Source organism: Lissotriton helveticus, chromosome 11 (genome assembly GCF_964261635.1).
Source record: "Lissotriton helveticus chromosome 11, aLisHel1.1, whole genome shotgun sequence".
In the NCBI taxonomy this organism is placed as follows: Eukaryota; Metazoa; Chordata; class Amphibia; order Caudata; family Salamandridae; genus Lissotriton; species Lissotriton helveticus.
In genome coordinates, this window is record NC_136072.1 from 199,200,153 (window position 1) to 199,224,436 (window position 24,284).

Sequence of the window (24,284 nt, forward strand, 5' to 3'; positions counted from 1 at the left end):
GGCAAGGAGTTGTCAACCTAGCCCATGAAGGCCACAGAAGAGTAGTGTCCACGAAACGAGCCCTAAGGGAACGCGTTTGGTTTCCTTTTCTTGACCAGATGGTAGAGTCGACTCTAAATGATTGTCATCTCTGCCAATTGACTAACAAGAGCAATCCACCGGCACCACTACAGATGACCAACTTGCCCAGCGGAGTGTGGCAGGAATTCGCCATGCATTTCTACGGACCGTTGCCGTCCGGAAAATATGTAGTTGCCATAATCGACGAATATTCCAGATTTCCCATTGCGCAAATAGTGTCGTCTACAAGTGCTTCCTGCACTCTCAAAGTACTGGATGAAGTATTTGCAATGTGGGGTGTCCCCAAAGAGGTTAAGACAGACAATGGTCCCCCATTCAATGGGCACGAATTCAGTGCTTTTGCGAAGCACATGGACTTCAAGCACAGGAAGGTCACCCCGCTCTGGCCACAAGCAAACGGCACCGTCGAAAGGTTTATGGCGACAATCAAGAAGACATTTCAGCATGCTACAGCTGAGAAGAAGGAGTTGCAAGTTGCCTTGAATGAGGTCCTCAGAGCGTACCGGACGACCCCACACTCTACTACAGGACAATGCCCTGCAACCCTCATGCTAGGGCGACCAATGAGAAATCGCATCCCAACATGGGAAGGAGCCTTGCAAGCTGAGTCGCCAAGTCACGACCACCACGACATGGCTGCAACTGACAAACACAATAAGGACAGAATGAAATCATACGCCGATGCCAAAAGGAGGGCGAGGTCTCCATCCGTCCATGAAGGGGACTACGTCCTCGTCAAGCAAGAACAACAGAAAAAGACTGATTGTCGATTTCGTGATGAGCCACTACTGGTCACCCGACAAAAGGGCACCATGCTGACTGCAGAATCTGACCGACGTCGAATCACCAGGAATGTCTCTCACTTCAAGAGGTGTTCTCGAGACACGGATGAGCCACTGACGAACCCCATTGGTCCACCTGCACCTGAGGGCCGTGATTCTTGCGATACAGACAGCAGTAACCATCAGACTGGATTTTCGCCGACAGCGTCCACAGCAACCATGTCTCTGCGACCACATCGTGATATCCAGCCGCCAAAAAGAATCATTGAAGAGATGGACTGAAATCACGTTCGTTTGTTTATTAAGAAAAGGGGAGATGTAATGAAGTTAACAGTCTAGTAGTTGGGGGGGCGGAGCTAGGTGGGCTGAGGGCAAGAGGAGGGGTCAGGACAGGATGAGGGTCAGTTAGAGTAGGGACAGGGTCGATGATGGATGCATAGAATAAAGCTCCAGTAATAGCAACCAGTTGTGTCTGTGATTATATGTAGCGCGATGCTACACACCTTAGGTCTGGGTCTGTTTTAACAGCATTAATGAAGCACATACATTAGACACTGTATCACATTAAGTGAGCACTGCAGGTGCTAGTTTAATTCTCGGTCTCTGGAACAGTTATTGTCTAACTGGTGTGTTAAATATTTGAAGACCTGGATCAGGGCTATTTTACTACTCTCCACAGAAGTCAAGGGTTTCTTGTCCTAGGAACCTTAATAACATATGCTGCTTTTTGCTGGAAGTATAGCTATACTAGTTTTTTTTTAAGTTTACAACAAAACCTAATACAATAGCAAACACAGAGCAGCAGAACTAAACAAGTACAACATAACCAACCAGGGCAAACCAAACAGTCAAAACAGAATGCAGCACAACAATCATAGCACAACACAACATCACTTTGGAATGATGGAGCACAAAAACACAACAGGACAAAACACACACAGAATACTTCACCACCACAAAATATTCAGACACAACTAGTATATACAAAAATTCTTGTCAGGTGTTATCAGAATCCTGTTTTCATAATACAGTGGTAAAATGTGATTGCAGCAAGAACTACCTTAACTTACCACCAAGGACATCAAATAGCACCTGTCAAAAATGTTTTGCGATCTGATCCTAGATCCTCCAGTCCACAGTCCAAGGGGGTATAAGGACGTACTGAAGAGTTTGGCAAGGCTTTGACTAGTTGTCTGTCTTCTACTTTCTATTGCTATAGGATATATCTTGACTCTAGAAAACTGAGGCGACAACTGTGATGGTCTTGCTAATACTGTTGTAAGTGTGTGTATATACAATTATTGCTAATAGCAATATATTTTGTTACTTTAGTACTGTGAACATGTGCTGAATCATATAAAAAGAGCATGTGTAAGGAAAAAGACTGACACGCAAGAGACCAAACACTAGCAAGACCTCAAACCACAATAACCAACAAAGCACAGACATACATGCAGGTCAAAGGCTTTACCCACAATTCCACAAACAGAAATCTGAATCCCACATGACTGGCAGCATCAAAGGTCATGATAACAGTTTGCAGAGCCAAGATATTGTTCTACACATTGAAAATAAAAGTTACATTTATACAGAGAAAATAAACCATTCAAAATATGGAAAGAGATGGGCCTCACGAGGGCACAGACCACAAACACACCAAGAAGGAAATAACCTTTAGGCAGATTAAACACAAATCGAAATGGGAAACTATCTTGTCCTACACAAATGTGCAGGTTTTGACTGCATAGAAGTACAGAACCTCAAAAACATGCTCTTTTAACATCAGAAGATTAGGGTCGCACACCACACTCGACAGAGCCCTAGGGGCATATTATCAAGGACGGCGTTAAAATTATCGTCGGTTTAGCGGCAGAAAACTGCCCTGGAGAATTCCAATAGAAGCCCATGTTCACACCAGAACATGGACTTCTATTGGAATTCTCAAGGGCATATTATCAAGCCCATTATCGCCACTTTCTCAGCAGTTTTCTGCCACTAAACCAGCATTAATTTGCAACGCCGTCCTTGATAATATGCGGTACAAAAGTTGGTGGTGATGGACGGAGCATCTGAATCAATCAAACACTCACACCCAGTCAAAATACTAGGGTTTAATCCATCACCGTTCTTTAGTCCACTCTGCGTCCTTGATAATATGGCCCATAATTCCTATTCTTTTAGAGATACAGCTGAAAATATCCTTAGTGAAGGTCCCAAAACAATGACCCTCTAACAGTAATTTCTTCATGACTGTTAGAAAATAAGGTACAGCAACATGTTATAATAACTGCAAAAACATTTAATGATATACCCTAATCCCATTGATATTTCTTTTTCATTCTAAAATTTTCTGGCTAGCTTTTAATTGCCATACTGGAATATCTGCATCATTTCCTCTATAGAAAAGGTCCAGGAAGAATTTGTTAATTTATTTAGTTAGTTTTCTTTCTTTCCTACTTTCTTTTTCTTACTTTGTGGTAAGGGACTAAAACATGTCCCTCTGTCGGCACTTTGAAGCTTTAAAATAAAATAACCCTGTCAGCAAGGTCAGTTACTTAAAATATAAGTAGTATGTGTACATATTGGTTGTTCATGGATAAAATTAATCTCTCTCATTGTCTACCACAAAAATCCCAAAGTGTGAGGAATAGGTTATGTATGTATGTATATGGTATTCGTATAGCGCAACCCTGGCTATAAGGCCACGGAGTGTTCTACAGAGCCAAAAACAAGCAAAAAGTCAACAAGTGAGAAGAGAGGTAGCTGAGTTGTGGACAGTTGATAACCTTTGATGTAGTCTTCTTTAAAGAGGTGAGTATTCAAATGTATCCTAAATAAGAGCAACATTGGGGTGGGCCTAATAGATACATGGGTGTATAGAAGGAAAAGTACAACTGCCTTGTTTTTTTCTTTTTTACACAACTTAGTCAGCAGCCTGTTTTTAGGTCTCACCTAGGGAGTGCGCATGCACTGCTCTAGGAGGGCATTTAACCATTGGTCTTCACTTTTCAAGCACTGCACTCGTGCTTGTGGCGGCATCCACCTTGGGGGAGCGAGCAGCGGCGCGCCACAAGCATGAGTGCAGTGCTCGCGAAGCGAAGACTGAACTCGCACGCTGCTTGTCACTTTAAATTTCGCGGCCGCGCTTGTTTTCTTTTCTTAATTCTGACATCTCTCACATCTTACCAGCTCTCACCAACAATGTCTGTCCGATCCTTGCATTTTATGTCAGTCCATATTTTTGCATCCCTTTGCCTATCTTCATTTGAACAAACATTTCCCTTTATCTCTGTACCTCATTCTGTTTCGCTTTCTTGCTCTCGGTTGCTCTTACCTTCTTTTTTGTTTCTGATCGCCTCATTTTCTCTTTGCTTATTTTATTCAGATTCCTTCTTCTTTTTTTGTCTCTTTTCTTTTTTCCCCTCTCTTTCTCAATAATATTTCCGAGCCATCAGTAGGAACTAAGCGAAGGGGAATAGCTTGCCAGTTTGCTTATCTCTCTTCCACATGCAAAAGTGTATATTTTCATAAGAACTATCTCTGAAAATAAGATAATATTTCTTCTGAAGGGCAAATACAGTACCAGTAATGGATTAGCATGAAATGCCTAAGGCCGATATCACTGAAATCGTAATAAACAGTTGCAGTGATTTAAAGCTGTAAGCGAGATTGTACCGATTAAAAAGCATACAATAAATGTGAAAACAACTGCAGGACTGGAGTTTGCAAACATCACATGTATTCCTACAGTGACCGGTTCTTGGTATTTTTTTGTAATAAAGTAAAACAAAATAGTTAGAAGCAGAAGAGTGAGCTCCACAAACGTTGGTAGAAAAAAGGAAAGTGGATAGTTCTACAGTCAGTTGGGAATGGATGCAACCAAAGGCGAACTCCAACATCCAGCATAAAAATTACAGATTGAATGTCTGGAGTAGCAGAAGGTTCCAGGTTCTGCCTTTTTACCTGTCGTGCTCGCACCTTTAAATCGCAATGTCTGAACAGACTGCGGCGGTTTCTCCGTTTTTTTGCCAGTTCTATTGCAGGGTGAATACTAGAGTTTTGAAAGCTAAAAAAGGAACTTGTGTGCCTTTCCCTTTGCGAACTTGATGATTCCATCAGGTCGCGGGTCATCGATTGTTTTGCATGAAAAATTGAACGTTCTTGCATGAACATTAATTTACTCTAAATGTTGTTTATATCTCTTCCCGCAGTGAATAAACACGTTTTATGCCCTCGAAGTGAGCATTTGGGTCCATTTAAGTCACTTTTAACCATGTGCCAAATCTTGAGTTTTGGCTCCTTAGAAGCATGAAAATGACGATAAAGATGCTTATTTTAGCTCCAAAAGGGATGATCCACCTCTGAAAGTCAAAATTAGTTGAAAGATGGAAATTTTTAGAACGGACCATTTTGGTCATCTCAGAGCAATTTCATCAGGTCGCGGGTCATCGATCGTTTTGCATGAAAAATTGAAGGTTCTCGCATGAATATTAATTTACTCTAAATGTTGTTTATATCTCTTCCCGCAGTGAATAAACACGTTTTAAGCCCTCGAAGTGAGCATTTGGGTCCTTTTAAGTCACTTTTACCCATGAGCCAAATCTTGAGTTTTGGCTCCCTAGAAGCATGAAAATGACGATAAAGATGCTCATTTTAGCTCCAAAATGGATGATCCACCTCTGAAAGTCAAAATTAGTTGAAAGATGGAAATGTTCATAACGGACCATTTTGGTAATCTCTAAGTAATTTCATCAGGTCGCGGGTTGGCACCGTTGAACATTTCAAATAGTTTGCTTTATATATCGCTTGCTCGTCTATACAAGCATTGGCATAGCTAATAGGTCTCGCCTTTGGGACCTTATAAGTATTTAGTTATGCAGCAGGTCCCAAAGGCCGAGACCTGTTGGCTATGCCAATGCTCGTTTGTCCTGGCTGTGGGTATGCCAAGACCCTACAAAGATGGTGGGCTTGTCTGTATGATAAGTGGAGCTAAGACTGGTTGTGATGGTTTTGTAAATGAGGCAGCTAGTTTTGAAGATGGTGCAGGAAGGCAACGGGAGTCAATGGAGTTCCATCAGGATAGGTATAAGGTGATCATTTTGCTTCAGCGTTTGGATGAAATGTGCTGCAGCATATACGGGTGCCAGTGTTGAGTAGTGTAGGGGAGTCTATGGAGCAGGCATTATCATCTTCCAACTGCAAGAGTTCAAGGGCTTGAACAGCAGTTCTGAAGTAACGTTCTGGGAAAAAAGGGTTGGCTTTCTTTAGAAAAGAGAGCTGCTACAAGGCAATCTTTGTTTTGTAGCAATGTGTTCCTTAAGTGTGAAGTTGGTTAGGTAAGGGAAAAGTGTTGCATCAGAAAGAGTTGTCTGGGGCAGACTTGTATAGAATGAGGAAGAGCAGGGTGGAGGGGAATAGTTGGTTGTAGAACACATCATAGATGTCTATTTGCTCCTACTTAAGGGTGTTATATGTTGTAAATTGCCTTTCATTTCAATGCAAAGTGTCATCTTCATCTCTGGTCCATTGTCTTGAGTTGTCATTGCAAAGCCATTTAATTCCTATTGTAGTGGCAATAATGCCTAATTAAAATCCATGGCATTGCAAACATACACTCAAAGGTCAGGAAATGCACTCAAAGGTAAGGAAGTCAATCTTTGCAATTTAAGGGAGGTACCGAAACAGAATGGTTTTATGATTTTGGAGCCTGAACATCTACTTTCATTCATACTTGAGCATGTGAAAGACTATGTGAAAGATCTAACACCATCATGGGGCCATGGCACCTAATATATTTGATTTATTTCTGATTTCCTACTTTTCACTGATTCCAGTTACCATATATGTTGCACATATAATTAAATTTACAACACTGGAATTCAGTAATATCTATTGAAAGGAATAGTATTTAATTTCAGGCTCAAACTACTACAAGATACTCCCACATTTCTACTATTCAAGTAGTTTGGACCAAACTGTGGAGTTGACTTTGCGAGATTGGAGTTGTAGGGTGAAGGACGTTCGTATATTGGTGAAGTTAATTGGGATCCCGAAACCAACACTTGGACATTAGAGGGACACTCTGCTGCTCGATATACACTGACTTCGACTGTGTCTTTAAACATTGGCCCAATCCAGGAAGTTTTAGCGCCATCTCCACCGATTGCTTCCTCACGCTCTGAATGCTCCGAAGGTCTTTGGATGGCTCCCAACTAACACTAGGTGAACAGTTATGCAACCTCTAGTCAACAGCAGACTAAACTACGGCAACTCCCTCTAAGTAGGAATAACAGCTCAACTCATAACAAGACTCCAGACTATCCAGAACAAATCAGCCAGAATCCTCCCGGACCTCCCTAGACGAACGCACATCACCCCACACCTCAGGAAACTCCACTGGCTACCAGTCGCGAAGAGATGCCGGTTCAAGCTGCTCACCCACGCTTACAGGGCAGTACACAACAAAGGACCGGCAAAACGCAACAATCGAGCATTGGTAAAAAGTGGAGAGCTGATTGGAGATGGATGCAGTTCTGGTACAGTAGCATCTGTAGTATTAGGGTATTTCTTTGAAAGCTCTATTTAACCTTACTTAGAAGACCCAAAAAACTGTGGTTGCGGACAATCATTTTGTACAAGAACCCACTCTATTGCTCACTACACTTCATGTGACATGAGACCCTCTGCGGAAGACGAAAATGCCGCCTTGAGATAGTTCCTACCTGGGCAATATTTACTTGGCACAATCAGAATTAGAAGGTGAGATTGCGGTCAAGTACACAGATCACTATGGCTTTTTTACCCAACCCTATCTGTGACGAATTAATATGATATAATCAATTGGCTAACGAGAAGCAACACGTGCTGGAGCAGAATCACCACAAATAATGCAGCGCCTTCATGTAACCCTCCATCTAAAATAGTACCGCATAAAAGTGATAACTTGCAAAAAACATAAAAAATATTCTTAAAGCTGTAATCACCACCCCTGTGCAGTTACTCACAGAGACTGCAGTCACAGTCTGAAGCCAAGAGCACTTACTCGCTGGGGTCCCCCTATCTGAATATTATTACTGAAATATTATCTCTTGTTTATGCCAGCAACAAACACCTGGAGCTATTCAAATGAGTCAGTCACACCAGGTTTGCTTTTGTAGCAGCCATATTGTGGACGAACACATTTCCAGGTGACTGTGCTCTGGAGGAATCTGTGTTCTCTGCGATGTTGTATCAGGGAAAGCTGTATTTTTTCACACTATCAATTCATTTCATTGAAACCATTATGGTGTTAAGTTAAGGTCAAAACGTAAACCTCCCCTGAGCTCGACGTGTTTTTATAACATCAAAGAAAACCCCTTCCCGGGCTCCCCGTCCCCTGACTTGCTGCACATGGGAAGAGATTTTTTTTTTCTAAAGACTTCCCTGACTTTTTTTCTTGGCAAACGTTTGCAATTGGTTCTTTTCCAGGTATACCAGCAGGAATGTAAATATGGAATGAATCAACTTTTTCCGCATTTTCTCCGGCAGACCGTTTATGAGGAACAGATTTTCCACAGCGGAAATTAAAAAGTACATAAAACTGAGGCACTGTGGTGTTGCCGAGAAAAGCACCAGCGCCATGTCGCTTCGCAGAGTGGCATTAACGGAAAGTACAAAGTTTGTTTCAATTAGCTTTGTTTTTCTTCGAGAAGATGGATGGCCGCGGATCCAGAAAACAGGGTTATTGAAAAAGTGATTTGTATTGTTACACCGGAGAGCTTTCATAGCGAGCTTTCTGTCTTCCTCTCAGATTTTTGGGTGGGAAACCTTAGGCTATAAATGTCTGCAATAAACTAGATTTGTTTCCGGGTCTGAATAAAAAAACATTCGCTTGCCATTCAAAATTCTGGCGGGGCAAAAGGTATTTTTGGAACACTCAGGACTTCAACGTTTTCGCTCATTTCCGTGTACCTTTTAGAAAATTTGCTTTGAATTTCTGGATGATGCTTTCGGATGTTAGTAGAAATATTCGCTGTAACTTAATTTTTGGCCCAAGTGGCAATGCCTGTACATTTGTCATAAGCGTGCCATGCCAGTTGCAATACAAGTAACATCTCGGTTTTCATTCGAAGGTGAATAGTGTGCGCAATGAAAATATAGGCCGTCATTACGAGTGGCCACTCTATTCCGAGGGAGCCCCAGGCAGTCATTACTGGCCCTGTCAGATTTGCATATTTTCACCAAGAGATTTTTGCAGCAAAAGCGGGCGAAATTTCGAATTGTCAGGAAAATTAGTCCTGCAAGCACCAACACCTACAGTTATTCCTCACATCCAGTGCTTTAAGTGGGATGAAAAAACTGGTGGGGTCTCCAAAGGGGCGTGGCCAATGGAATTAAGGTCGTGGCTTTAAAACACATAAGCTAAAAACCTGTGCTTAGCATAGTGTGCCGCTTGACTTGTATTTTGCGGTTTCTGTCATTGCATCCAGGTATGATACAACAAGTAACATGATGCATCTGTTTCCTGCAGAGCGGCTGCCCCCTATGAGGAAATCCAACTTTATTCCTCTGCTCAATATACTATTTGTCTGCTGACTAGTGCACTGTACCTGCCACTCACGACATTCGGTTACTGAGATGCTGCCTGTACCTGCCTGACGCTAATATGGTGGCATCAATTTCCCCATCCGTACCTCGTCTACACTCACCCCGCTACAATTATTTGACCCGTGTGCAATATGGAGCTCAAACTGACAGCTCCTTCATTAATTCCCCCTTGATCTGCTGCAATTTTTCTAGTGCTCTCCTTGCTCTGTCTTTGTTGAGGCAGCCGAGTGATTGGCAGTCAAGATGGCACCTAACTCTTGCTGAATCTGCACCAGGATGTAGCTGACAGAGGTGCCAGTGCCAAACTACGTTGAGGAGCTGTCTCCGGCCACTGCGATAAGGAAGGTGCGTGTCCTACTGTGCTTAGTGTGTGATAACGTTGAAACCACCCAAGGAACTAACCTGAATCCAAATGGACTCACACCAGATGAGGTATTTGCTGCAGGTGTTGCCTGTTCTTAAAATGGCGACTGTACGAGCAACACAGAGCTCCTCCTTCCAGCCTAGCGATTTGGTGCTATGTCAACGTGGCGCTAGCCAAGTGGGAAGAGGCAATGCCATTAGACCCTTTTACAGGGAGTGCCTTTCTCTACCAGCTTAACTCCCTCAAATGGCCCCCATAACTATGCCCTTGTCCAAAGCACTCCTACTCCCCTTGTTGGGGATGGATCCAGCATCTTTGCCCTGGAGTTTCAGAGACCCCTCTGAGAGAGTCCACAGTGACAGGGGTGTCACACATAGTGCAGGACTGGGACTGATCCCCTTACCACTGAAAGTCATCTCCTCCAACACTGTGTTCCTGCTGGGTTTCCTCCCCCCTCCCCCACCTCTTCCCTCTCTCATTCTTTAGAGTGTGCCCGTGACCAAAGGACTCCTTTCCCCTTGTTGGGGAGGGATCCAGCATCTTATGCCCTGGAGTCTCAGCGGCCCTGTTGAGAGAGTCCACCGTGAAAATGGGGATCACACATAATTGAGGACTGAGAAGGATCCCTGTCCCACCCAGCCAGACGTCAGACATGGTTACTTCCCTGTCTCCACTCTGTGTAAATATACAAATAGCAAATTTACTCAGGATTACATTTTAACAGCGATTAAGCTTAGACAATTATATATTACATATTTACAGAGTAGGAAATTCTTGCCATTCTTCAGCCAGGTGTTCAGCAGCTCCACCGGGAATTAGCTATGTGGTTCGGGTTTCACCGGATTTAGACTGAAGATCTTGAAGTGACCGAAAAGTCTTGAGTCCGGAAACAGGGGGTGGAGATAATGAGGATGATATGGTAGGAAAGGGTATGTAGCTTGGTTGCCATCTTACAGTAGCTTTACTCCTGCATGTTACTCATCTACTCTATGGCAGGCCCCAAGTCCGGGTCAGGCATGTCTCGTCTTGGCCGCCATGTTGAAGTCAGGCAGGGCTTATCTAAATGTCAACGCTGTCATCTAAGCCCCTACGATTCGATTCAACAAGAATAAGAATTTGCCCCACAGGCTGATCTCTACCTTGCAAGGGGGCCGTTCGCAATGGCAGTCTGAGGTCTGAGGTAATGAAGGCCATAATGTAATGCTGCACGATAATAATCATCCGCGTGCGGTTTTTATAGGTGCAATTGTAAAACTTCCAAATGTTAGTAGGTTGGCAATGGAAAACCTTCTTAATTTTGGAGGCAGGGCTTAATCCAGAAGATGATCCACCGTGGAATTTCTTTCTCCCTAGGGATTGTGTGGGGGAAGGTTAGTGGTGGGTGTAATGGACAGTTCAACAATTTCTGGAGGGGGTCGTAAAGACAGAGGAGATTCCACTAGTGGAGGAAAAAATTCTCCTTCACATGTTTTGCTTCCTTCTGAAAATGGAGAATATCCATGTACTTATCCAACTTGCTAGAGAAAATATCTCACCTTTTCAATTATAGTAAAGGATCAAAGACAATTTTGTTATGCATATTTATAAGTTAGTGGGATTTTAGAAACTTTCTGAAAATCTCCAAACTGAAACGTCTACTGATTGTAGCATTACCCATATGTTGGCCGACGTCGTTAGGTAAGCTCCCGCCACCAGCTTCCCAGGTCAGAAACCTTGGGGTTATCATAGATGACAGTTTATCTATGACACAGCAAGCCAATAAAGTGGCAGGCATATGCTTCACTATTCTTAGATGGCTACGCAAAATTGTCTGGATGTTACCAACTACCACCCAGAAGACCGTAGTCAATGCCTTAGTGACATCTCGGCTTGACTACGGTAACATCTTGTACCTGGGCTCAAACAAAGCAGTAATAAGACGCTTGCAACTCGTGCAAAACGCTGCTGCCAGACTGCTTTGCAGAATCCCTAGATACGCCAGGATCACCAAACATCTTAGGGACCTGCATTGGCTCAGGGTTGAAAACCGGATTCGCTTTAAAACCCTGAATTATTTGTTTAAAATCAAAGCTGGTACTGCCCCCAAGTATCTACAAGACCTTGCCAAGCCTTACCTCCCCAATCGCAGCCTCCGTTCATGTACAGCAGCGAACTTCGCGGTGCCGAGGTACAAACGGGCTAGAATGGGCGGGAGATCCTTCTCATATCTGGGTCCAACTCTCTGGAACACATTGCCCATCCATATACGCAAGGAAGAAAACTATATAAGATTCAGGAAAAGCGTAAAAACCTGGTTGTTCAACAAATAATTGCCTGCCGATTGCTTTCTCTTTAGTTGTGTCATGTGCTTTGCTAGTCCGGCGCCGGGAAACCCTTTGTGGGTAGCTGCGCGCCTTATAAGTGCTATAAAATAAATAAAATAAATAAATAAATAAAACGTTGTGTGAAAAATACATTTACAGGTGCATTCTCATTTTGAAGTAGAAATTTGCTTTCACACTCATTAATAACGGACAACTCTCAGTTCATATCAAATTCCATTGTTCCACCAGTTTTCTTCCTTCCTCCCTTAGGATGAGCAGCTGTCAGGTCAATGTTCACTATGGTGCCCAAAGCCATCAAGAGCAGGGATGAATCTACCTTGTTCTAATGGAGAGTACTTCTGCACACCAGAGAGATCCCATAAATACCTCCAGGCCAGTGTATCTGAGACATCAGTGATGGACCTCACGGAGAGCACGTGGCCACAGAATTCAACCTACGGAGACCGGCTTGGCAGGCCCACCAGATCCAGGTACAGCAGAGCTATTGGACAATCTGTGATGAATTCACTGTACTTATATGTACCATGTAAGCACACCACACCACTGAAAGTTTAATTGTTATTAGGGATGTGCAAAGTTTATATTATGCAAGGTTAGTCTACTCTAGATCCCAGTTGGCCTCCGATTAGTTCATTTATTGTTATTTATAATAGGCTATTCTAAAAAAAAAAAATGAAAATACAGAATTGTTAAAAAGTAGGGAGGATATACAGTTTTGATTTTCCAGAATAGGCTGAATCAGAATTATTTTTTAGCACACTGTAAATGGCATCCGAAGTGCAAAAAAAGATGATTAATGAAAAAAGATGATGAGGAGGAAGCCTGTATATGTATAAAGCACATTGGATTATAGACCCTTTTCTTAAGAGGTGCAGGGCAGGAGAATCTCACTAGTTTTTGTGTGTGAAAATGGGTTGGAGAGGAAATAATGATTTGGTGTTACCACCACACTACTTGGAATCCTTAATACAATAAATTCAACAATATAGTCCTATCTTATGTGAGCTTACAGACATCATCAAGAGTTTACATTAAGTATTAAAACATCAAGAATCTGGTCAAACAAAAACACAGATGGATATCACAAAGCTTCAACTCAGCTATCACTTAATACTAAAAGAATCAGCAAATCAGAGAAGACTCACTCTCTGTTCATCACCTCAAAAAGCGAGGCATGGAGAAACCACAAAGAGTGAAGACTTTGAAGAGGGTACTTACATGGCATTGCCTGAACTTGGTATCAAAATTAAAGATCATTCCCATAAACAGTACAAAGTGCTTTGCAGACTATCCTAAATTGAAACAGCATCACCAGAGTTAACCAAGGGATAAGAGCAAGAAGGGGGAGTCATGACATGATCAAATCATCAAGTGCCACAAAGAAGGTGAACTGTGCAATGTTCATAAAGTTATAGGTAAGTCCTTGATAGAGTGATTTCCCTTTAACAATGTCACATCCAGTAATTGGTGTAAGCCCAGAAGTGTCGCTGACTTGTATAAAAAGTGGCAGGATTTCTGTCCAATACATAGAGAAGAAAGATGCAGGCACAGCCATCACCATAGACTGGGCATTAAGTACAATATTGTTATTATGGTTGAAGCCTAGTTCTCTTGTCAAAACTCCAAAGTAGGCTATGTGCCTAGGTTAGACAACTTAGAGTGATGCAGCTATCTCAAAAATTAACTACTTCTGGTTTGAATGTAATTTGAGAAACTGATAACCAAAGAAGATCCTGATCTCCTCCACTGAACATAGTAAGGGATTAGAGATAATGTCTAAAATTACCACATGTGTGGGCTACCATAAAACAGTTTTCAACAATACAGACTTTGCATCTGGTGCTCCTACAAAAGCCTTATCAGTCCACATAAATCTTATCTTATCAATCTATAAACCTAGCTGCATGCAAGTTTCAAGCATTTTATTGTGTGGTCATAACTCTTCAAACAACCTTGATATATGAGCAGTATATCATCTACAGTGAATTCAACATCTTCACCACCAGTTTGCATTATGCAATGCAGTGCAGTTTTGTTGTTCAGTGTGTTTGGCCCTCTCACATCCAACAAAGCACTATGCATGCTACATTCACATGGTAGCACATCACTGATCACACCACTCACACCACTCACTTTGCCTTAGCTCTAAAAAAAACTCTGCTTAACGAAATGCCCCTCTCTACTCAGTCATGTGTGTTTTTGTGATTGCAGGATGTAAGAAATTGTGTTACATGTTGAGGGGGATGAAAATCTACTCTAGCAGCAACGACAATCCTTGTCAAGGCGAAGTACACGCAAACCCCAAATTAACCTGGGCTCAACCCTCTGGTAGCTTGCGCAGAGCAGTGTCAGGCATAACGTAGAGTCAATGTGTTTACACAACACTTCAAACAGAAATAAAGTGAAAACACAACACAAGAAAAATCCCACACCAATTTAGAAAAAGAGAGTAGATTTTATAAACAAAACAAGACCAAATCGACAAACATCCAATCAGTAGAGCTGGAGGTATCCAGTTCTAAAGATTAAAGCTAAAATAGCGTTAAAAAAGCCCAAAGCACAACTCACGGCTATCTGGCCATCTGAGACTGGGAGAAAGTCACAAGTTTAGGCTGACCAGGATGGGGTGTGGGTCGGATACAATTCCCACTGAAAATGTGCCTTCTCAGTCCAGTGCAAAGATTCCTGTTTGAGGTGGAGGGGGCCGTGAGGAACAGGAAAGCATTGCAGATGATCGTCGATGTAGCATGAAGAGAAGGCCTGGCATCATGGACAGTCATCGCAGTAGTGTGAAGAATATGTTGTCATCCAGGGCAGACAGGCCAGGGCTTCATGATGGTGTTCTCCGCAAGTGGTCGATGCTGTAACACGAAGGGTCAGGTTCACGGAAATTCATGTTGGCAGTTTGCAAGCAACAAGGTTTTGGTGCCAGTGGAGCCATTCGTGGTCACAAAGAGCCCAAAAACCTCAATTTAGTTTCACTGAGGCAATACCAAGGGTCCGGGATCTGAGGGGCACCACTTGGGGGTCAAGGGGATTTTCTCCAGCTGGACCTGCATGCTGGTTCAGGTGGTTGGGAGTCTGTTATGTGTCTGTGGTTCTGAACAGGAGGCCAGCAGACTAGCCCTAGGAGTCTCTCTGGGAGTCCTGGGTTCAGGTGCAGGTCCAATCCCTATGAGTATGGCAGGAGGGCAGCAGGCCAGTAATCCAGCAAGGCAGCAGTGCAGTAATCCAGCAGTGCAGCAGTCCAGTAGAGTGGTCGTCCTTTGAGCAGCACAACAGTCCTTCTTCCTGGCGGAGTCGCCACAGGTCCAGAAGTGTGCTGAAGAGTTGGTGTCTGAGATCTAATATTTATACCTGGTGTCTCCTTTGAAGTGACAATAGCTTCTAGTGATTTCCCTTTGAAATGCACAGGTTTCCTACCTCCCTTGTCCTGGCTCCAGAATAATGACAGGGGTTAGGAACCTCTCTGTGTGGAGACAAGACACAGTCTATTCAAGTATAAGTAGGGCTGTGCCTAACTCCGCCCTCCACGCCTGCCAGTGATAGCCAATCCAGGCACACCTAAGCCTTCATTTGTGTGGCTGTATATGAGGCATACGCAAAGCCCAACTGCCCACAGTCATGTGACCCAGAGACAAGCTGCAGGCAGCAAGTGGCCTAGGCAGGAAAATGACAACTTTTGTAAAAGGGGCATTTTCAAAATTGTAATAACCTACTTCACCATAAAGGAGGATGCTTCAGTACAAATCCAAAGACACCAAACATGAACTGTTTACCCATTTGGAAGTTACAGTGTTTGGCAGTAGCCCCAACAAACCTTGGGAAGTCAAGAGGTGCAGGGTTTTGACCAACAAGGTCTAGGAGACTCACCACAAGCAGAGGAGTCAGGGCAGGTCCATAGCAATTAGTGGAGCCCATGGAAAACAAAGATGACCCTCAATATGACCACATCAGGGGTACACCAGTTTGTCTGACCAGGGGTTAAGGAAAAGAGCCTTGCATACTGCTGCAAGACTTGCTTGCAATCAGTCTGCTGTTGGGCAGTGAGGGTGGCTGAAAAGACAGCTCCATCCACTGACCCATTTCTGGGGCTGTATGAGAGGAAGTCAGGAAGTCAGAAAGTCACTGTCTGTCGCCTGATTCTCATCAGTCACCATCAGCATGGTGAGGTCAGCCCTATCATGGAAAAGCTTAAGGCAGTTCACATGGATCACCCTTTTTGGTATCCTGCTTGTGCCCAGGTCAACCAAGTAGGTGACCTCACTTTTCTTTTCTAAGATGGGGTAAGGGCCACTCCATCTGTCCTGGAGAGCCCTTGGTGCCACTGGCTACAATAACCACACCTTTTGCTCTTTTTGAAATTCTACCAATGCAGCTTTTTGGTCATACCAGTGCTTCTGGAGCTCCTGGCTGGCCTCAAGATTCCTGGATGCTTTTTCCATGTACTCAGCCATTCTGGACCATAGGCCAAGCACATAGTCCACAATGTCTTGTTTTGGTTCTTGAGAGGCTTCTCCCAAATCCTCTTTTACAAGAAAGAGTGGTCCCCTGGCAGGATGGCCAAACAGAAATTCAAAGGGGGAAAACCCTACTCCCTTCTGAGACACCTCTCTGTAGGCAAAAAGCAAGCATGGCAAGAGGATATCCCATCTCCTTTTGCGTTTTTCAGGGAGCCCCATGATCATGCCTTTCAATGTCTTGTTGAACCTCTCAACAAGGCCATTGGTCTGTGACTGATAGGGTTTAGTAAACATGTACTGCACTCCCCACTCTTTCCACATGTGCTTTAGGTAAGCAGACATGAAGTTGGAACCTCTGTCTGAAACCACCTCCTTAGGAAACCCTACCCTGGTGAAGACACCAATGAGGGTATTGGCTACTACAGGAGCTGTCGTAGACCAAAGGGGAATTGCCACAGGATACCTAGTGGCATGATCCACTATCACTAGTATAAATGTGTTTACTGATGCTGTGGGAGGTTCATATGGACCCACTATGTCCACACCTACCCTTTCAAAGGAAACCCCAACCACTGGTAGTGGTATCAAGGGGGCCTTTGGTTGTCCACCTGTTTTGCCACAGGCTTGACAGGTGACACAGGGGCTGAGAAACTCCCTTACTTTCTGAGACATGTGGGGCCAGTAAAAGTAGCTAACTAGCCTTTGTTACAGGATCCAGGACCTGTTCAGTGGATGTCAGTTTAGCTTGTGACCTAGTCAAAGCAAACATATCTGCCGAGATGCCCAACATTGCTGCGTGAGTCCTAAATTCAACCTCAGCCCATGCTGAAGTCTCCATATCATTGCCCAACAAACAATCTACTGGTAGGTCTGAACTTACCACAACCTTTTTAGGGACAGTTACCCCTCCCCAGCTGAAATTAACAACTACCAAGGAATGGTCAGTTCTGACATTGTTTGCATTGGTCACTTGGTACATTTCACCAAGTATGATTTGTCTAGGGGACACAAGTTTCGCTGTCACAATGGTGACACTGGCCCCTGTGTCCTTGTAGGCCATTGCCTCTGTTCCATTAATCAAAGGATGTTGTCTCTACTTGCCCAGGTTACTGGGACTGACAATTAAGGTGGCAATATCCATGCCATCATCACAGACTAGAGCAGCCTAAGCTGCAGTTCTCACTAAGCCAGAACCCACCTCAGATCCCAAGGTTAACCCCACTAATCACTTGTTCCCTGTACCACCGCGTGTACTTGTGCTAGGGGAACAGTTGCCTTAGGGGCAGTCGTGGTAGGCGTAGTTTCTTTGGCCTTTGGACAATCAGCATCTCTTGTCCAAAGGGTCTTCTGTTTACTGAGATAGCACCAAGGTTTCTTTTTGCCTTTTCCCTTGTTAGATTGTGACCCCCCCGATGCAGGTTTTTGGGGCCCTGATGAAGGCTCTTTTTTGTCTTTACCCTTGCCCCCACCCTTATCTTGAGCTTTTGAAGAATCTTGCTTCTTCTGGTCACCACCATTGTTCTGGTTTTTCTGCTTCACCCTGGTTCTGACCCGCTTATCTGCCTTCTTTCCCAATTATTGAGGAGAAGTCAAATCTGAGTCCACCAGGTACCGATGCAATAGCTGATTTTGGCAATTATTAAGGATTTGCTCCCTCATAATCAAATTGCACAATACATCAAAATCATGCACTTTGCTGCCAATCAACTAACCTACCAGAGCCTTAATAGCACTATCCACAAAGTCTACCCAATCCTGATTCTGTGCCTTCTGGGTGCCTCTGAACTAAATCCTGTATTGTTCAGTGGTTAAGCCAAACCCATCAATGAGAGCACTCTTCAAAACTGAGTAATTGTCAGCATCCTCTTCTCTAACAGTGAGGAGCTTATCTCTACCTTTGCCAGCAAAGGAGAGCCACAAGATAGTTGCCCACTGCTCTTGAGGGACCCTCCGGTCTTTACAGGCCCTCTCTAAAGCAGTTACCCAGTTGTGGAAGTCATCCTCAACATGGTAGGGAGGGACAATCTAGCTCAGGTTCCTATTGTCAAAAGTATGTACCTTACTTCTAGGGACACTGTTGCTGCCACCATGGGACTGTAGTCCCAATTTCTTGCTAACCTTCTGAATTCAAGGGACTCCCTGTCAAGGGCCAACTGTTCTTGCCTGAGCCTAAGCCTAGCTTTCTCAAGCTCCATAAGTTGGTGCCCTCTATCTAAAGAGTTCCTTCCTTTACTAGAGGGTGGCATAATACATGCTGCAGCCCATGGGAGAACTCTGGGGTACCTATGCCCTGGGTACATGGATACCTTATACTAGGCACTGACAAGGGTACCCCAGTATCCATTCTGGGGTGTACCTAAGTACATAGTACAACAGTTTAGGGAGAAAGCAGATAGATTGGGGTCCTGATTAGCAGGATCCCGTCAGACTGTGAAGTACCGGGTTATTTAGAACCCAGCGGTGCCAGGGGACACACCCAAAGACTTCGAGTTCTCCTGTCTCAGACTACAGAAACGCAGAGACTTCTTGGTGATGGCAAAGATCAAATTTATTGGCTGCAACCAGTAACAGGTATCCTAGAAGTACAACACGGTGTATGTTCTCAGGAGACTGCTCAACTTACAAAGCCAGGCATCCCTTTTATACAAAATATTATGCTTCAGGCAAACATTCCTTATTTTACAGTTGACCATTCACATATTTCTTCGACAAAGAAAAGCAGATTCATGATGACAAGCAAATTTTCAGTTTGTTCAGCCCACAATCAATTACCCGCAAGGCCCAACACTTTTCATCAGATAATCGGCTGGACCCCTAATAAAAACGGGCACCTCCTCCTCGTAAAACAGGTCATAAAGAATGGATCAGAGACAGGTGTGTGTAAGATTAGACATAGTTGTGTGCGATGAAGGGTTTATGGCATGCTGTGCCTTGATCCCTAATCTCGATCGGCCACTCGGAAAGGAACTGGCCGAACAGGTTTGGCTTCGGGCAATGGAGTCAGCTTGCCCAGGTCACACAGAAGTCAGCTAAAGGTGTACGTGACCCCAAAGGACTCATTCGGCCTTAGTCATCGGCCTATGTGAGGGCAACCACAAAATGACTGCCGTACACAAAATGGGACCCGAGGGTTCAGAACGGAATCTCTGGTTTTATTGTGATCTCGTCACTCGAATATGACGAAAATACTTGTATATAGTATACTCGTCATTCTCGGCCAGCCGATACCAAAATCGTCATGATACGACGATGTTTATGACACGGGTCCAGAATCCACGGAACCTCAGAACCCTCCTTTTGCCCTTACATAGGCAATAACCTACACTCACGCTAATCTGAGTCCAGGTTTATATTCATAAAATCATTGAGATGTTGCTGTAGCATCATCCTATTACTTAGCTCGTCTCTTGATACAGGTTTCCTTACACACGATGTAGCACAGAGGCCACATATAGCAGAAGCACACTGTACGCACAGACAGAACAGGAAAAGAATGGCTAAGATCATCCCAATGACCATCAGAATCTTCCACCCCCAGGCGGATAATAGTCCCCAGAACCACCCCATCAACGACCAATCTCCTTTATCCACATGAATGGATTCGGAGATCTTATGCAGTTTGGAAATGGCCTGGTAAACTGTTGGAGCATTATCTGGAATGAAAACACAGCAACTTGATTGGATCACTTTACATACCCCACCTCGGTCTGCAAGTATGACATCTAACGCAACTCTGTTCTGAAGAGTCATAAGACGATCCGACTGGAGCTCAGCAGTCAAGTTACTAAGGGCACCGGCAGTTTCAACTACGGTGGACTCCACTACTCTCGTCAATTGCCGTATGTTCCTGCTGTTAACCATAGGTCCCCAAAACGGCAGAAAACCCTTCAAGAAATCTCCCAATTCCTGTCCTGCAATGTCTTCCTTACTGAAAACACCTCTAACTACCCTTGTCTTGTGGTAATCTGCCGCAGCTGTGTAGGTGGGAGGCAACAGGAACGAAACAAAATATGTGCCCGAGAAGTCAGGGGGCAACCATGTGTATGCTCTATCATAACAGATGAAATAGGTACCCTTAGCTGCTAGGAACGAAGGGGAAGTCTGGGACGCAAAGACATACGTCTCATTGCAGATACTCTTCCCTAACTGAGCTTTCGGATTCTTGCCATTACCCTGCAGACAGTAGTGACCCTGATGGGGTACAACCCAGATTGGGGAGGATCTTTTCGCTTGCTGGTTCTCACTCAGACTAACTCCATATCCGGTTACGTTCCATCCAATATATGCTAGTGTCTCATCTCGCGGGATAGTCTCATAGGAAGTAGCTCCTCTAATCATATCTACTATACCCTTAACTAGAGCACTATTCTTTGGATTATCTTTTACAGAACGTAGGGGGTGGACTTCACGAGCATAGATGAACATCATTCTGTATGCCCATACAGAACCATTATGGCTGAATGGCAGGATCAGATAAGGGATACCTTTATCAGTAGTATGAGGCATAAGACCACACACCCAACAGTTAGTCGTGTTCACTACTAATTGGTGTTGGTGCAAAAGCTGAACGAAGGAGTTATTGACAAACTCTAATCTTCTAACGGACTCATGTTCAGGTAGAGGGTGAAAAGAATGTGATGAAACAGTAGAAGGAGGTATGGGCTGTGTAGTGGGTGCAAATGTCAATCGAAAAGAGAATAAAACATATCCTATTAAAAACATCATTACACTAAGCAACATGGAAATGCATAATATCAAAAAACGTTTTCTGGTCATCTTTATACACATTTTGGCCTTAAAGTCCATCTCTTTGGCAGGTCTCTCCATCTCGAAAAACTCCATCCTCTAACCTTGCTGCTCGCGGAGGTAGGGTGTTCCGTGCTAAGGAATGTGCCTGTCGGTCCAAGGGAAACGCCCAAGAACCAAGCAGAACCGTCGACCTTGTGTCTTCGGCTTGCACTCCAAAGACTTGTCGCCCACGACCCTACAGCTTAACCCGGATGGTGGTTCGAAAAACAAAAATCAAAATAGTTTCTCAGATGAGAGAGCTGCACTTTCAAAAATAGCAAAGGAAAGATTTTTTTATTTGTCCATAGTTCTAGGCCTCAGATTATAAAGTTTTTTTCCAGGTAACGTCTGGTCTTGGAATAAGAGTTCAGGCTCGGTAGTGTCCAATCGAATTGACGGTGGCACGGCTTCTTGCAAAAGATTGTCACTTTCACGTTCAGAATTTGTTCCTTTTACACGTGCATCACTGAAAGGCAGAAAACGAGGCACAGTCTCAGTCTCAGAGTCAGCAATACCCTCCTGGACCCACCGGTCGTACGGCAGAGGCAAAGGGACCCTCTTACAGTGTACGCCGTGGATCCAGTTCTTCTTTCCTTGCACTCGCACTGCGGATCTCGTTGATAAAAGGACTAAGTAGGGGCCGGTCCAACGAGGCTGATCATTCTTTGTCTGCTGGAAATTCTTAATTAGGACCCACGATCCAGGATCGATGACGTATCCGGGATCTTCAGAAACCTGAGGCAAAGTGTCGTGAACCTGTTGGTGTAAGACACGCAATTTAGCCGTCAAATCAAATAAATAATCAAGCAGTACAGGGTGTTCAATCTCACTGAATATTGTCGGCCTTGGCACTCCCCATATGCTGGCCGGGCGGCCAAACATAATCTCGTACGGACTAAGTCCCACTCGTGAATGCACAGTCATTCTTATCGATAAAAGTGCTAATGGTAACGCATCGGGCCATTTAAGACCAGAGCTCGCTTGTATTTTGGCCAGTTTAAGTTTTAGAGTGCCATTGTAGTACTCTGCTAGTCCAGCTGATTGGGGGTGATTTGCAGCGTGAAACTTTTGGCGTATACCTAGCCCTTCACATACTCTCTTCATCACTCGACCCACAAATTCACTCCCATTATCACTCCAGACCATTCTCGGCAAGCCGAATCTAGGGAAAAACTCTTTGACAAGGGCTTTAGCTGTGGATAAGGCAGTATTGTCTTTCAGGGGATATGCTTCTACCCATCTCGATAAGGCACAAACAACAACGAGTACGTATTTCAAGTTGTTGCACCTCTCCATGTGGATGAAATCTAGCTGCAAAACCTCAAATGGAATGTTGGAGGCGCAAAATGACCAGCTGGAGTTGGAGTTCCCTTACCAGGATTGTGTTTCAGACAAACCATGCAATTCTTGACCATATTCTATGCACACTTGGGAATTCCATCATTTTGCCTTACTGGAGCCAACAACTTACAGATCCCTTTCACACTGATGTGAGCCATTCCATGTGCCATTGTAACCACTGCAAGCACGTACACATCGGGTAACAACCATGATGCTCTGACAATTCAACCCAACAACCATTTGCATCTAATTTACCCGTACTCTCTCTCCACACACTCAACTCTTTCTCTGTAGCTTCAGCTTGAATAGATTCACACTCTCTATCGTATCTTCACACTTTCCAACGTCACCAATCCATCTTGCAGGGCTCGCAACATACATTGGACTCATCACATCCCTTGCTGTTTCTTTTGCGACTTCATCAGCAAATGCATTGCCACAACCAACATCATCGGTAACCTTCTTATGTGCACTGCATTTCACAATCGCGACTTGCAACGGCAAAGTAAGTGACTCAAGAATCTCATTCACCAACTGACCATGCTGTATCCTGGCTCCATGCGAAGTCAGAAACCCACGCTCTTTCCACAATCGTCCAAAACTATGAGCCACACCAAACGCATACTGGCTGTCAGTATATATGGTCACTTTCATTCCTTTTGAAAACACACATGCTCTCGTAAGTGCAATCAACTCTGCTGCTTGAGCTGAATTATGTGGGATACGTGCAGCTTCAACAATCGTATGCAAAGTCGTAACAGCATATGCCACAGTCGTATCACCATTCGGAAGCTTGAAGAATGAACCATCCACCCATAAGGTACCATCACACTTCACAAGAGGAGTGTCCCTAAGATCTACTCTCCCTTTCGTTTCTTCTACTGTCCTAAGAAAGCAATCATGCTGTTCAGGAACATCCGTCTCTGCTACAATCGGCAACAACGTAGCTGGATTCAACGTGTTGCATCTTTTTATGTGCACATGACTCGCTAAAAGTGTCAACTCATAACCTGACAATCGAGCACTAGTTAAGTGCTGTGTCTTGGTCCTGTTTAGCAAAGTGTCCACTGCATGTGGAACCATTACAATCAATGTATTATTCATTACCAAACCAGCAGACTGACGAATAGAAACAGCTGCTGCCGCAGTGGCTCTCAAGCAACTCGGCAACGCTCTAGCTACCGGATCCAAAGTTGACGAAAAATACGCACATGGACGCTGCTTGTCCCCAAAAGACTGTGTCAGCACTGACAACGCACAACCTTCTTTCTCATGGACATACAGTGTAAAGGGCTTACTGTAGTCGGGGGTACCCAACACAGGAGCCGAACACAACGCATCGCGCAATTCCGAAAAACTTTTCTGAAAATCATCAGACCACGGGAGGGGATTTGGTGTATCTTTACAGGTTAATGCCACCAAAGGTTTGGCCAACAGGGAAAAGTTTGGTATCCATTGTCTGAAATATGACGTGATACCCAAGAAAGCACGCACTTCTCTCTGTGTAATTGGCACACTCATCTTTGCAATTGCCTGAATTCTTTCTGGCGTCAGT

At 44.0% G+C, this 24,284-nt stretch overlaps 1 protein-coding gene across 2 annotated transcripts in view; it reads left to right on the forward strand.

The window, feature by feature from the left end:
• The window catches only part of LOC144791266 (uncharacterized), a 1,067,603-nt gene that overhangs the window by 530,424 nt on the left and 512,895 nt on the right, over positions 1-24,284 (forward strand). For both annotated transcript variants that reach the window (XM_078665920.1, XM_078665919.1), the window contains exon 3: positions 12,387-12,607. In XM_078665920.1, the coding sequence (XP_078522046.1) occupies positions 12,387-12,607 (221 nt within the window). The remainder of the gene's footprint in view (positions 1-12,386; positions 12,608-24,284) is intronic.